Source organism: Pararge aegeria, chromosome 22 (assembly GCF_905163445.1).
Source record: "Pararge aegeria chromosome 22, ilParAegt1.1, whole genome shotgun sequence".
NCBI classification, from domain to species: domain Eukaryota; kingdom Metazoa; phylum Arthropoda; class Insecta; order Lepidoptera; family Nymphalidae; genus Pararge; species Pararge aegeria.
This window is the reverse complement of record NC_053201.1, coordinates 14,780,110-14,796,633: the sequence shown is the minus strand read 5'-3', so window position 1 is coordinate 14,796,633 and position 16,524 is coordinate 14,780,110. Positions and strand designations below refer to the sequence as shown.

General features: G+C 44.0%; 1 protein-coding gene across 1 annotated transcript; it reads left to right on the top strand.

Moving 5' to 3' along the window:
* Window positions 1-338: 338 nt before the first annotated feature.
* LOC120633565 (protein FAM160B1-like) lies at window positions 339-15,563 on the top strand. Its single transcript, XM_039903774.1, has 15 exons — window positions 339-599; window positions 3,323-3,463; window positions 3,544-3,747; window positions 3,815-3,949; window positions 4,502-4,756; window positions 4,838-5,028; window positions 5,127-5,232; window positions 5,471-5,633; window positions 6,320-6,441; window positions 6,660-6,725; window positions 6,807-6,883; window positions 7,212-7,298; window positions 10,125-10,440; window positions 11,177-11,517; window positions 12,814-15,563. The coding sequence occupies exons 1-15, from the start codon at window positions 552-554 to the stop codon at window positions 12,947-12,949; spliced, it is 2,388 nt and encodes a 795-aa protein (XP_039759708.1). The 5' UTR covers window positions 339-551; the 3' UTR covers window positions 12,950-15,563.
* Window positions 15,564-16,524: the final 961 nt, after the last annotated feature.

Here is a 16,524-nt window from a genome sequence, read left to right as displayed (position 1 = left end):
GTGTGAGTGTGGCCTGGACCTAAGATCAGTCTCACATATTTAAAACGGTTAAATAATTTCACTAACAACTACTTCTTCAGGACGAAGTTCTGAAATAGACATTTTTTTTCTTTAATGACCACTCTCGTTTATGCCTTTTCCAAGCTACTTGACACTGGCAAAGTACATTGTGCTGTTTTGGCACTATGATAAGCCAGAAATCAAAGTCTGTCTTCTTCTTTTTATTTATGGCTTTTCTAAGTGCCAAAACAGCACAATGTACTTTGCCAGTGTCAAGTAGCTATGCCTACTGTCTACCAAGATTAATCTCATGACACTAGTTTTCTATGACTTATCATTAATCTGTGGACACAGAAGGCATGTAAGTCCGAGCGAATTGCGACTTTGACATTTTACAAATAAATAAAAAAAAAATATGTTTTACTTGTGGAGTTCAATTAGGTATTTAAAAATGCTTTAGAAACGAACATCAATTTACGTGAATGTATTCTCTAACCCTATTATCCTCGCCAGCTTGGATTTAGTGTCATGGTGTTAAATAGACCGTATAAATGATGCTAGGCCGATTCTCCGAAGTTCTGCAGAGTGCCGCGGACGTTGTAAGTAAAATGCAAAATTGAAAATTCATTTATTTTAAGTAGGCCCAGTTTATAAGCACTTTTGGAACGTCAATTAAATCAGCTTGTAGTGCCTCTTTTGGTAGTTCCGAAGGCAGATTCCACCGAGATAAGCCGTCAAGAAACTCTTTTTCCACATCATTTTACAGTACACGGTGAAAAAAATATAAATATAATAAATTTTTTAACTTGTGAGAGATGAGAGTGAAGCCTGCTTCCATGCAGCCTCGTCTTTAAGAAATTCATCAATTGTATAGTAACCACAATTTATTAAATGTGTTTTAACACATTAAAAACTTATGCATTAGTAGGTCCAAAATTACCTTGGGAATCTTATTATAAAAGCATATATTCAATACCACATATTACACACCTAACGATATGCAGATGTCACTAGCTTATGTCAATTTTTTGTAAGGTGGTTGTTTATATCCACTTTTCGTTTATAAAGAGTAACTAGCCGTTTCCCGCCCGCTTCGCTGGGCGAATTGAAAAAGGAAATAAATTACATTTTATGTTTCATTTTTATTTTATTTTTTCATATTTTTATTATTCTCTTTTTTTTTATTTTTGTATGAACATAAATATTGAAATCTGTCTAGGTTCAAGTGCGCCGAATTTTCTGTTAACTAAAATTTTCTCCGTGACATCAATTTTTTATAGAAAATTAATTGTGCATGTTTTTTATGAATTCTATTGGAATAAGTAACTAAATTTCTTTTCCACATCTCATGTGCATGGAAAATGCATTCATTTTAATCTGTTACATTTCCGCGATCCCGCAATAAAAGAATTCGTCGGTTATGTAGTCTGCAAAAGTAAAATGAATGTAAAATTCTTAGTCCGTTGATTGGATAGCTACATGTAAAGTCAAGTTTTTGAAACCTCGCAATGACTTTTTCTCTGCTGCCAAAAAGACGATTGTTGTAAGGAAATACACGAATATCCCTACATACACGAAGATCCCTACCAAATTTGGAGTCGAAGTTACAGGATAGAAATAAAAATTTTAGATTTTAACACCCACCCCCGCAATTCCTGTCAGAAGTAGACTTTATTGAAATCCATTTTGAGATGTTCTTTATGTGAATAATAAAAGATTCCTACCATATTTAGAATTTTTAGAAGCTATATTTCGAAATTGAAATTTTTTATTGTTAACACCCACCCCCGCGAACCTTATTGGAGGTGATTCATTGTAAAATCCGCTCGAAGATCATTTTTATATTACATATAGAACACTCTCACTAAATTTGGAGTCTATAGGAGCTATCGCTTGGAAATTGTAAATTTTCATTGTTAACGCCCCCGCAATCTTCTTTGGGGTGGGATATCGTAAAATTTGTTCATAAATCATTTTTACATCACTTATAGAAAATTCCTACAAAATTTGGAGCTTGTAGGAGCTTTAGCTGGAAAATTAATAATATTAATTGTTAATATTCACCCCCGCAACCCCCTGTGGGGTGAGCTATCGTAAAATTCGTTCATAGCCTATTTCTACACCTCTTACAGAAGATTCCTACCAAATTTGAAGTCTATAGAAGCTATAGTTTAAAAACGGGAATTGTTCATTGTTAATGCCCCCGCAATCCCCTTTGGGGAATGAATTTCTTAAAATCTATTCATAGCTGACCTCTACATAGCAGAAGTAATATTCCTACCAAGTTTCACGTTTCTAAGTCTTATGGTTCCCGAGATTTCGTGGTGAGTGATTATATCGATTATCATCGAAATTTTTAACTTTTTATCGGGCTTTTTTAAAATTTTCTTACATACAAAACTTTCTCCTGACAATTCTGAAGATAAAAAAAAAGCCCAATTGGTCCAGCCGTTCTCCACTACCGTGAGTAGATTCTGAGCTGAATGTAAAAAACCATAATCCGTTTAATACACTCTGTTGAAATCCATGAAAACAAAAGAATCAAGAGTAAATGCTTATCGTTTGTTTTTATTAGCGGGATAAATGTTCATAAAAGTAAAACAGCAATAAAAAAATGGAGGAATGTTGGAATTCAAAAAATAGATAGCCATAAACCATCTAGGATAAATTTCGCATCGAATGGTGGTAGTTTCATGTCGATACGATCAGTGGTGTAGGCGTGATTGAGCCTCAAACGAAGACCATTTTCATTATATATATATAGATAGAAGAAGATATTTTGTCTTACAAATAGTATATTGTTTTAAATATATTGTGAGGCTACCGTAAGTATACCTATTTCTTTAATTTTTTTATAGAGGGACTCACATGATTTAAGTTTATATATTTACTGTCCCGCTTTTGTCTGAAATATGAGCAGCTTTGCTCCATAATAAGATCAAGACAAGCCTTGCTTTTTCTACATCCATAATTGAAAGGCTACATGCATTCCAAATTATATCTAAATCTGTTCAGCTGTTTTTGCGTGATCGAGTACCAACATCCAAATATCCACATTTTCACATTTATAATATTAGTAGGATAAATAAATAAATAAATATAATACAATGAACAATATCAATGGTCCGGCTCGACGGTAGGCTTACAGATACTGACCGTGAACAGCTCAAAACATTACGACCAACTTTTTACCTTTAGGAATGGGGTAGCATATATATACCATAGCATCAAACTTAGCATTTCAAATAAAGAATTTGGTAAGAGGTAAAGCGGCCTTCGTCAGATGAACTCGACCGCTAGAAAGAGTATACCGTTTGTGCAGCTGGCGCCACCACCTTCTCGACTGGAGGATTTCGAGTACCACTGGAAGATGGTGGTGAACTTCTACCGGACCTACGACGAGAGCGGCAAGTTAAAAATGGAGGACACCCGTCTGCCGCACCACCTGCATCAAATGTTGCAGGTACATTCGGAAGGAATCCTCGCCAATACGAGTCATCGCAATTCTCGCCGGATGCAGCACTCTAGAGTCGAACGTTGCAGCTGCTGGCGGAGGAGCAGGGCGGCGCGGCGGGCGCGTGCCTGCAGGCCGTGCTGCGGCGCCGCGTGGCGCTGCCGGACGCGCTGGCGGCGCTGGCGCGCGCGGACCGGCCGCCCGGCGCGCGCGCCGCCGCGCTGCGCCTGGCCGCCGCGCTGCTGCGCCGCCTGCCCAGCCTGCGCCGCGAGAGCGTGTACCGCCCGCTGCAGGTACCCCCCGCCTCCGCGCCCGGGGCCGGCCGGGCCTGGCAATACATTCGACACGAATTCCGCTCAGCGCATGCTGGTGCAGTGCAGCGAGAGCGCGGCGTCGCCCACGGAGCGCGAGGAGGTGGAGCTGCTGCTCACGCTGTGCGGGCTGGTGCGCCAGGAGCCCGGCCTGGCCGACGTGTTCACCTCGCCGCACGTGGAGGTAGGCGCGCTAACAATCGAATCCGATTTCTCACCAGCCGGCAGTTACGTACGTACGATTCGGCAAAGGAAGATGAATAATGAAAGCATCGTGTAATATTGTTGATAGAAAGTTACGCTAGCGAAATTCACTGTCACCGAACAAATTAACTGCAACATATCTACTAACTATCGTCACTAAATCGATGAAAATCCTCAAATTTTATAGCCATGTTTACATTGAAATATTTTAATCTCAGTTGAAGAATCAGAGTCAAAGATGCTGGAAGTTTTACTATAGATATCGGCTGTAGGAACTAAGAACTGCGTATCTGATATAATTGATATCTTAACTGTCTCGACACCCCATTCTTTGCCGTCCGGTAATTCAGAGGTAGTCTCTAAGTACAAGTTAAATAGAAGAAGAGACAAGATGCGCCCTCGTTTAACACCACAACATGTAGCTACTTGATCCATTTCATCACTACACACACACTTTGTATATCAGAAATCTAAATCAGTATAACGAACCCATACAGTCGTCCTACTTACAATATTCGTGTCGAATGACAAGGCGAGCCTGCTCAGCGTGCCGGAAGACATCCGGCAGCTCTTCCCCTTCAGAAGTAAAACGGAGACGCCGAAGAAGAACCCCTTGTTCGAGGTGGACCTGTCGGCGGCCGCGCCGCGCGTGCGCGTGGCCATCGTGCCCGCGCCGGAGCCGGGCGGCGGCTCGGACGACGGCGCGTCCGCCGGCCGGCGCGCGCTGCCCGACGACTCCGACAAGTTCCTGCTCATCGACCTGCTGCTGGCCTACCTGCACAGCGCGGTGAGTGCGGCACGGGCGGGCCGACCGCTCGCTCGAGTGGCCGGATACTCGGCAATGTAGCAGTAGTGTTCCCGACGGCAGGACAACCAGGTGGTGCTGCGCGCGTGCGAGGGCATCATGATCGTGTCGTCGCTGCCCGAGGACGACATCGCCAACCTGGTGACCGCCAGCCCGGCGTGCGAGCGCGTGGTGGAGCAGCTGCTGTGCAAGTTCCGCGCCGTCCCGCACGACCTGGACCCCGCCGACGTGGACCGGCTCAACATCACCTGGGCGTGAGTGCTGCGATCGAATCTAAAAATGATGGTTGCAGTACACTGCTATTCTCGGCGACGAACCTAGATAATGTTTCGATTCTTAAACTTTTTGTCAGTTACGTCTCTCCGGAGTTCTGCGAGCAGACCGTGGGTCGGTGTCCCGGCGGGAGGCAGCTGACGGCTTTCTTCTCCTGGCTGGACTACTGCGATACTCTTATGAAGGTAAGTGCGTTGAGGGATCTTCTAACTGAAAGAATATCTCATTCTTAAGAAATTAAAAAATATTGGTGTACTGCTAAATTTCATAAGGAGCAAAAATATATAATCGGAAGGAACGTACATTTACAGTAAACTTTCATCTGCTGATGTCCCACCCGGAAAGAACTAAATTTGCGCTTATTTAAAAATGACTTGATTATTACGTCACTCTGTTTCCTCATCGCCTCCTGGCCCGCCGCAGGAGTGCCACCGCAGCATCGCGGCGCACCTGGCGCGCGTGTTCCGCTCGCACTTCCTGGAGCGCGCGGCCGAGGCGCTGGGCGGCTCCGCGCGCCGCGCGCTGCTGGCCACGGCGCTGCTGGCCAAGAGCCTGCGCGTCGTGGACTCCGCCGACCTCATCAACGGTGGGCGGCCGAGTTGTGGGCCTAGACGCAAACTACTGCAGCTCGGTTTATTCATTCCTTCTCAATAGTCTTTATATTCGCTCTCATCACTATCCAAAGATTACGGCACACCTCTCAGGTTGAAAAAGGTATAGACCGCAGTCCGCAGTCCCTGGCCGATTGCGATAAAGTAAACTTCACGCTAGTAGAGACCTATATATAAGGCTTTCAAGTTTCTTCACGATGTTTTGCTTCACGTTTGCAAATAATATTTTAATTAATTAACTAAATTAAAAAGAAACTCTGAAAAGTTGGAGATGCATGCGTTGGACCACGAGGCTATCGAAGTTATGAAATGTTTGGGATACCTATACAGAATATCATTGGCATTATTTTTGGTTCCCTTTCTATATTGGTGTATTACATTACATTACATTTCATTACATTAGACCCAATAGCAAAATAAAGTTTTAAGTAATTTTTTTAACCACCAATTTAAAGTAATTAGTTATTATGTCTTTATGTTTTTGAATGATGGCTATTATTGAAAAACAAAGAGTTTTAAAATTCTATTAAGTCATAAAATAAGTAATTATTTGGAACTATCGAGTTAACAGATCCGAAACCTGTCGGAATATCACAGCCCATAATGCCAACCTCGCGGGTTGACCAAAGTACGCAGCACCTAAGGGCAGTTGTCGCCGCAGAGTTCTCCAACTGGCTGGTGGGCGAGGGCCAGCTGCCGGAGTGGCCGCTGCTGCTGGCGCTCGTGGACAACTGCCTCTCCGACGACCACGACCTCACGCTCGAGACGCTGCGCTTCTTCGAGGTGAGCGGCGCGCAGTGTCTGGCCGGTCGCCTTTGAGTATTGTCATCTTTAGTTGAGTAATTATCGATGGGAAAAGTCATTTAAGGACTTTTACAACTCGTAACTGTTGCGGTATCCCGGCCGTCAAACGACATAACAAGAAAGTAAACTTGCACTCAAATGTCTAATAAGGTACATTAGATACAATAGATTTATTACGAAGGAGCCTATCGCCACAGGTTATCATCGAGAAGGGCACCGAGCACAGCATGGACCGGCTCGTGCTGTCGCGCGTGTGCGGCCCCGCCCCCTGCGGCCCCGCCCCCTGCGGCCCCGCCCCCTGCGGCCCCGCCCCCTGCGGCCCCGCCCCCTGCGCGCCCGCCGAGCCCGAGCCCGAGCCGCTGCAGGACGAGCGCGACCGCCTCAACGACCTCTCCTTCTCGCGGGAGAGGGAGCTCAACAGGTGAGGCCGTGCGCCCGGGCGACCGGCGCGCGTCTTCGGTGCGACCGGCTAAACTCTCAGTTTTAAACATCTACCTCTACGTCTAGAAAACCGTCGAAACCGAGCAGTACGAAACCTATCGTTAGGTAAACTCGGCACCGAGAATGTACAAGAAAATACAAGAATGAAAATGTATCTGTTCACTTAATATAAATTAGAGCTGCTCCAGAAGATCCCGCTCTCGTAACGGCGCGGCAGTCGCACGGCGCCGTGCGCCTGCCGCCCGGTGCCGTGCGCCTGCCGCCCGGTGACGTGCGCCTGCCGCCCGGTGACGCGTGCGCGTGCGCAGGGACGCGCTGCCGCGGCGCGTGGGCGAGCTGCTGCGCGCGCCGGGCGCCGCGCCGCCGCCGCCCGCGCTGCAGCGGGACATCGCCAGGTGAGCGACCGCCCAGTCGCAGGTGCCGGCACGCGAGCCGCCGCCGCCGCTGACCGCTGTTCCGTTCTAGGCGGCTGGTGCGGCTGCGCGCGCGCATTCGGCAGCGCTGCGAGTAGCCGCGCCGCACGCCGCGCGACGACGGCGGCGCCGGCGCCTGCGCCACGCGTGCCGCGCTGGGTTCTTAGTCTTTAACACATTACTGCAGCGGCCGCGAGAGAGGCGCGGCCGAACGAACGTTATATGTCGTGGCCGAGCCTCTACAACTGAGTAGTACCCGGGCAGAAACGAAAGTACAACGATAGATTTTCCCGCTTTTAAATTTTCAATAAACAGCTATTTAAAAGCCAGTGTAGATTTAAACAAAAAATTTAGCAGCTGTAAGTTTACCATGTAATTTAAACCACGACAGATATGAATTGAAAGCACGATTCCTGGCCGCCGCTCGCATGTATTTGGCCAGTACAGCTATTACGATTTATCTCGAAGAAGGTTGTCAAAATAATAATCAAATATCCAAACACGTTGCAGAAAAGAAATTTAATTCGGGACAGCTTCTGACATGTTTCAGACTAGCGGTGCATTTTCATTATTGGTCAATAATAAAACAATAAAATTTTATCGATTGAATCTATTTAGACGTTGATTGCTGACGTGTGGCATTTCAAGGTCGTGTCACGTTTAAACACATTTCGTTACGCGCGTGTGGTCGTTTTGTTCGTACACTAGCGACGCCACGGGGTGGAACAAAAGAGAGCCACATTGCTTACAACGTGTAAATGAAAACCGAAATAATACTTCAGAGGCTTTAGAGGTACACACTTCTTTACACACCCTTAAGAAAATTATGGAGAACTTTTAGTAAACTGTACGTTTCCTCAGACTATTTTCCTTTTACCAGTAAATACATTTTTTATTGCTTAAAATAAAAAGGAATACTTTAACTAACTATAGAAACACAATACTCCAAAAAGATGGAAGTGCGTGCCGGGCTCCCCGAAGCTCTAACCACTAGACTATTACCGCTTCCAGGCTACAGCTGTTGCGATCCGCACTAATAACCGCTTGTAAAACGCTAAAAACTTGAAATGGATTTCTAACATACAATCGTCTTTTGCAACGGTTGGGGTCACGGTGGGGACTGTCCTACGATATACGTCTCAGAAACAAACGTTCGTAAAAAGGTTCACAGCTTCAAACACAGCTTTGCCGTACTCGCCACCAGCCCCATAGATACTAATGCCCTAGAGTCATAATCAATCTAATCGAAAATTAATTATATTCGTGCTATTTTTTTCTTGAGACTCTGTTGATAAGGATAGGACGGCCTGGCTTTACTTACCGTACCCTCGTTGAGGCGTTACTTCAAAATAATTCGGTACGAACACGACCACGGTACAGTCCGTGTTAGTGGGCGATTCTTATGCTAGAATAAGTTGTGACTATAAACAATACAATATTTGAAACAATAAATAGATGCGACATATCAGAGCAGAGTGTTGATGCTTTCATTCTAAGTACAAACTTTATCTCGAACCGAATGAGCGGAGAGAGCCATGATTTTTATTGTTTGTATTTATATTTGCATTAACACGTTTGTGTAAAAAGTTTTCAGAGTTAAAAATAATGTATTGTGAATAAATAGGGCGAAATAATAGCGGTAAATTTTATACAGTTAGTAAAATTTAATCCGACATTCGAAATGAGAATTAATTGTTGCTCAGCTTCCTAATTTTAACAAAATGGCCATTCTATACTAATAAATAATATGTAAATTTGTATTCCATTCATATGTAAGTAATTATATAACACTACTAAGTGTAATAAATCACTTAGCCACCTACAGGATTTTTATTAAATGTAAGGTATAAATGTAATTTTTTTTAGCAATTAAACATAATTGTTATACCTTATTAGAGTGAAATATTATGTTGAAAATGGCGTATTATTGTTGTTGGTAATTTTAAGGGAGATATTTTAAATAAATTTTAGAAATTACATATAAAATTGATTCTTTTTTTTTCAAATATAATCATAATGATGCCGATACTATGCAATCTCAGCTAGGGACTATTTGACAGTTGACAGCCTATGTATATGTATTGCACAAGCATATGGTAAATCTATAAAAAAAGTTTATGTTAATTTGGGCTAGCAATTAATGTAATTTTATTTTCAAAAGTTAATTACCTAATATGATTCTAGAATACTGCACTTATTAGTTTTTATGTTTTGTTTTTGAATAAACTTTTTTTTTAAAGTAAACCGTGACTTTCGCGGGTTTTTTTTATTTGGTAACGAATTTATTGTAGTAATATTTTTTTAAATTTCTAAGAAAAAAAAACTTTTCATGCTTTGCTTTTGATTTCATCTATCAATTATGTGATAAAATAAAATAGAACAGCTTCGATTTTTTTATTTGTAAAAACCTTAAAAGTGCTCAGTAAAATTGCTTACTTTAGATTTAATTCAAGATTGGTAATGTTTCATATGTTTTGGAATTGGTAATTTCCAAAAATGTCTAATCTAAAGCAAACAAAATCCGTCCGCTTGTGTTTTGTGCTGCTACCCTACTTATGTTACAAATGCGTGAAGTTGGAGTTACAGGATTCGATCTGATTTCATTCTCCGACCCATTTACTCATTATCTGTGAATAAATCACGCCAATCCGTTGCTCCGTTGCACTGCGTGGTCGAATTACAAACCAACGATCACTTTCGTAGGTATAATATGAGTATGTTACGGAAGGCCAATCGATGAATTATCACTTTGTTCCTGAATAGGATGTATATCTTTTCCTGTTTGTCGGATACGATATGTACATATTGAAACAAGGTTTCAATGTTTGAAGCAGTGCAGTGGTGTCTGTGTGCGTGCACTGCAGCCGGTACACGTGGTGTCTGTGTGCGTGCACTGCAGCCGGTACACGTGGTGTCTGTGTGCGTGCACTGCAGCCGGTACACGTGGTGTCTGTGTGCGTGCACTGCAGCCGGTACACGTGGTGTCTGTGTGCGTGCACTGCAGCCGGTACACGTGGTGTTTGCTTGGCGCAGTTTCCTGCTGCTGCTGCCGCGCGAGCTGCTGTCGGACCCGCTGGGCGCCGACTACGAGCAGTACGTGCACGACGCAGAGCGGCACTACCAGGTACCCGCCCGCGGCTGCGACCTCTCCGCTGTTCTACTGCGTTGCCTGATTTTGAGATCGTAACTGTTTATCTACCCTCTCATTTTTTTCATTCATCGCGCATGGATAGAAACGGCCCGGTCATGTTAGCCATCGAGGCGATGAAATTTGTTACTTCAATGCATCATCAAAATTTTCTGAACCGATCAGAAAATATTGATGAAGGTATTATTTTAAACAACTCTTCAGAACATTCCGTTCTAGAAGCTATAAAAAGTCCTTAGGATCAAAATGTTTCACCTATTGTGGGTCACTCGGTTTGTTACACTCTAAGTGCAACCGAAATGAGAAACGAGGGTATTAATCGGAAATTTTTATCTTCAGCTTACTTTCTTTCACAAGGTTAGGTTCAAATTTGTCGCTACATCCTCTATCCGGGCGTCGACAGCTTTGAGTGTTCAAATTTTATAGACCGAAGTTCCAATTATATCGAAAGATTATTCGAGCCCAAAGATGTGACCGTCGTTTAATGCTCGAGGCCAAAAACGGGCCGACAAAATCTTTCCACCCGTCTGATAAGTTTTACTCGGACGTAATTTATTTATATAAATACACGAGAAGGAGCCGCCGTTCGGTTCCCGACGGCTCTTCGCGAATCGAAACCGTCCAGCCGACCGGTTCGGTCGCCCCCGGCGTCGCCCGGGCCGGCCGACGCGATGAGCCTACGCCGACGGTGGGAGTGTGCGCGGCGTTGCAGCTGTGGCTGGACGTCACGGCGCCGCACGGCTGGCGGCGCGCGGGCGCGGGCGCGGCGCCGCCGGACGGGCCGCTGCTGCGCGCGCTGCTGCGGCTGCTGGGCGGCATGGCGGAGCGGCCCTACCGCGTCAACCTGCACGCCACCGCGCTGGCCGCGCGCCTGGCGCTGCTGCCGCACGCCGGCCTGGCCGCGCGCCTGCTGCCGCCCGGCCGCGCGCTGCTGCTGCCGCTGCGCCGCGTGGCCGCCCAGCTGCGCGCCGCGCTGCCGCCCGGCCGCCACACCCGCCGCCGCCTGGCGCGCGCGCGCTCGCGGCTGCTCGGCGACGAGCCCTCCGACGACCGGTGAGCCATAGTCGGTTCCGGCGCCTTCATTCGCACTCGTACAGTTTTGACATAGAACATTTGTTTAGTAACCGAGTTCGTGATCGTCCAGATTTAAAACCTCCTTCGGCTTTACCGCATTCGTTCGATCTCTGGGCCGCTGCTCTAGAAAGTATGCCTTCGCCGAGCGCGCATCCGTTCCTGATACCCTTCGATGGCGACTTTACCGATATGTCGATTTTTTAAGCCATTTCACTTTACCGTCGGTATCACGTATTACGAAGATTACATCTTCGCCAAACTTAAAAAATCAATTAGCGTCATCTGTTCTACGGTTGTACTTCTTCATCGAGTCCAGACCCGAGATGCAATCGTCCCCAATTTCAGCTTTACATCGGTACTAGCATCTCCCTCAAAAAGGGTATCGGTTGACAGGAGGTGGTAAGAAATTGATAGGTGATTTTCTTCTTGAATGAAGTCAGCTTTGACTAAGTTTGGCCAAACCTCTTGTCTCTCTGCATCGACTTCCAAGGCGAGCTTGCTTTAGTGCATTTAGGCATTGTTACGAAATCTAACAGCAACTCGTACTTCAAGATATCAAACTCCATCAACGACAGCCTTCGCGTTGGCCGATGGAAACGTTATTCTAACAAATCTTACTATTTCCAACGCACAATGTTTTAATGCTTCTCCAGATCGTTGAACTCTATCGACTCTAATAACTATAACTATCTAATCTAATACTCGATCGTTGGAATCTAATCGCGTAGCTGGGCGCCAAATACATGCTTCAGATGTTGTATTCCATATAGGGATTCAGTGCCTCCTAAAGCTCCTTAACAGTTAGAGCGGTCACGCACTGTTCGTCTGTCCGTCCGATACCTGCACCGATTGCATGGAGTTGCTGCACGCATAAGCGCTCCAGGAAGTTGAATCCTCGTATGGAGGCACCTTCACACTAGGTTTATGGATGATCCGCCATTCGATGCTTAAACCGAAGTTTCGCATTATGAACATCTGATCCCACGCAGGCAACCCACTGTTCAATAAAGTCCAAATGCTTACGCATTATTATAGTTCCTTCCCTATAATTTCACTAAGAGCTGACAAGACTGTCTGTTGTACCTCTGAAAAATGTGCATTCCCTCGAATTACCGCAAACTCGCTGTCCTGAATTGCCGTTAACTAGAGATGAAAAACAAGCATCCGCATCGTGGGCGTGGCTTAGTCAGGAACATTATAGGGTTGGCGGGGGTAGCTCCTCGAAGGCGCGAGTGGGATAGGGCGGTGTAAAATAAATGATATTCCTTTTTTTAGCGGTGAAAATAACCAGCTGTTGGAAACGCTGATCGTGCTGGAGGAGTTCTGCAAGGAGCTCGCAGCCATCATCTTCGTCAAGCACCAGCACCAGCAGCAGCAGCAGCAGCAGCAGCTGGGCAGCGAGGCCCGATAGCGGCCGGTGCTGCTGAGCGGCCACCTACGATATGTACTCTCGCCTCAGTTCACTCGAACGTGGATGTTGCTATGTGGCACACATAAAGGGAATGTACTCGTGCAATGTAACAGAGGCCTTGTACAAATTGTACTAACACAAATCGAAAAACTTCTAAGGGCCTTTTTCTTGTCAAGCAGTTCAATGGCCGCGTGCGTGTGACGGCGCACATGCGGACCAGATGCGGGTAGAAGTGACAGGAAAAGGGCCCTAAGTGATCCCACGCTACCGGCGGGTCGCAAGCAACGTATTTTTCAGCGTCAGGCATTCGGATATATCCGTTGCGTCTCCGCCGCGCAAACGCAACTTTTGTGAGACGGGTGTCGTGTGGATGCGATTGTGCTTATCTATTCACGACAGCCTTAAACACTTTCGAGATGTGCGAACGTGTACTAAGGATACATGTTACATGATTACCAACACATTGTGATCGTTATGATTGTTATTCATGATGCCAGTCGCCGGGAGGTGTTTTGAATTATTTATTTAATTTAGTTGTCACTAAACTAGTCCGATTGTAATATTGTTAAAGCGCTTGTTTTCAGTCGAATATCATGTATAAAATAGTTATCACTGTTCTACCATTTATAAGTTACATCGACATTATTGTTTAGCGCATAATATCTAACGCGAAAAACGGCTGTAAAACCAACAAACATAGGCGTAGTTGCTTTGCATCTAGATTTTAAATACAACAGGAGACATGAGGTATCTCGCCCGTTACGTTTAGCGAATGAAAATTTTTCGCGTGTAATTGTGCTTGGCTTAAATATTTTAACGTGTAGCACAATCTCCGCAGGTTCACGCAGTAGTAACTTATGAGTGGTGGTGCGTCTTCGACGTCTTGTTACGAAGTCGTTCGAGTATTGTTCTTGTTTTTATATTCTACGATAGCATTAGTATTTAATAAATTAGAATATATTTTTATTATGAAGAATAAGCTTCCGATGGCATTTGTATAAACTTATTATTTTTTAATAAATATTTTATTTTAAAGCGGGCGTCACATTAACGGACCTCTAGTCTTTGAAGCTATATTTGTGAAATATTCCTTTTGAAATGTATTTATTTCGTTCATCAAAAGAACGAAGTTACGACTTGAGCACACTATAACTTGTGATTACTTTTAGTTGTAGCATTCAAGCGTATCCGACGCTGGACGTGGTGTTCCAACTACATAATCGGGTCTGTCCACCCGCTTGCTTCGTGTGTGACCTCCGGGGTGTTGGCGCGGCGCGGGCGGAGCGTAGCTTATTATTCTCGCCCAACGTAAATTCATACATAAGGAGTGGAAACAAAATACCTATCCCAACGTCTTAAGTCGATTTTTAAAAATGGAGGTAGGTATATTGTTAGCACTAGTTATGTAAGAGTTGTCATTACGAAATTGCCCCCGAAATGATTTTGGTGATGTATGTAGACACCTCTTGCGTGTTGCGTGTTGCGATCAGAAGTTTATGAACAGGCGGGCTCGCGCGAGGTGTCCGACCCGACCGTGTCGGCCGACGCAGGCGCTAGCCGCCACTGCCACAGTACAACTGTGAAGCATTTGTTAAATACAATCGTTAATAAAAATATGGTATTTTCATTTTGGTGATTGAACGAGGTTTTTAATCGCATTTCCAGACGCATAGTGGCCGGCGGCAGTCTGAGAGTCCGCTGAGCGCATCAGAAATAATAACCAGGGAATACGGAGTGGGGTCCGCTGTACCTATGTCGGTCCTCCGACATACACGTATTCAAAATTGCACCACTATGGCAAATGTATGAATGAATATACCTGTTGTTATCTCTGTCGCGGTGCCAGCGAAATAATGTTAAGTCGATTCATTACAAAAATTCTAATGCGCGTCCAGAGTTGCGATAACACGTTCAACAGTCGTTCGCGGTTATTATAAAGAACACGGCATCGTTAAAGCCCGCCAACTCACATTACAGCAAAGTGGTGGATATGTGCTCCTACTGCAGACCCACTGAATGATGATATATGCATTTATCATCATTAAAAAAAGAGAACTTAAGTCCCGGCGTATATCAACCGCCCGCTGCCGCCACACATTATTGGACAAAAGAAATTAAACAACTGTAAAAATGTAATGGCGATTATATTTTTCTTGAAATAATAATGTATTTATAGTAGATTAAACATAAATTAACTTTAAAACAATTTAGTTAAAACTATTTACAAACGTAGACCTTTCTTACCAACTGCTAGATCGAATTTCTCAGATAATTCGGCATTTGCTGGGCCCTATGTCCGATTTACAGATGCTTCTCACATTTAGAAACCATCCATCTAAAATAACTATTCATTATACATTGTTCCCTGTAAAAAACTAACTTTTTTTTGAGATTTGTCTTAATACCGACCAAACTTAGAATAAAGTATAGATTCTACTGAAAGTAAAGGCTTGCTCGCTTCCCTTTTTGCAAGTTCTCTCTTCCTTTAAATATTTTAATGAGGCGCTCTTCAGCCAGCCATACAACTCAAAGAATTAATAATATTACGTGTTTACATTTCCATACGTGTAGATGAAAACAAAAATGATTCAATTTCATCATGTAGTTCTTCCGTCATCTTACAAAACAAAGATTATTTTTGACGTTAATATATCCCTCGAATTGAATGATTAATTTAGATGCAATAGTTACATATGAATATATAAAAGAAACAAAGAGTTAATTTTATATTTCAAGTTGATCCTATAGTACATTAGATCCAGCTGATCGCACACTGCTGCGACGTAACGACACGCCGATGACGTCACCAGCACAAGCCAGACGCAATTAATTCACGCACCTGAATGTTTATACAAGATAGATGTTTTTTTCAGATATCTGTGTGCCTTAGTACAAGATTTGCTCGCTCGCGATCAGAGAACATCGGAGTGAAATAGATCTTATTAGCAATGTTTTAAAGCTGAATATGACCTACAATTCTTTAGTTTTGACTTTAGACAAAAATCAGATTTACAGGATTTGGCCTCAAAATGAGTGAGTTTAAGGCAATTTTTGTTGACGTTACAAAGTTACCCGAAAAAGACTGCTCGATATCACTAAGACTGATGTTTAGATGACAAAACAGAAATCGGGCCCAATGAAATAAATTTTGCACTTTGGTTACAATATTAGAAGTTCTGTGACGCGTCCGCTGCTTTTGCAAACTTCTCAGTGGGCGGGAACCACGTTGTGAGTCTTCGGACAGTGTGCGAACAACTAAAGTTGAAGATTTTATCTTAAATAATCTAGCACTAACATACCACAAAGTCGCACAGTGCTCTCATTATAGACGACCTAACTACGAAATGCATTCTGTGACGTCAAACTCGCCCCACACCGCTTCATACAATGACTGCCGAGATTAACGATGAGGGTGAATTATTAGTGGTACTTACTGAGGCACTGCGAGACATAATGGTGATACTTCTGCGTACCTCGCAAACATTCTCACTTCATTTGCATTACAGCTAGTTCAGTTAACTTGATGAGACATCTTGAACAACTTCAAATTTCTGAGATATGATAGTACTTACATT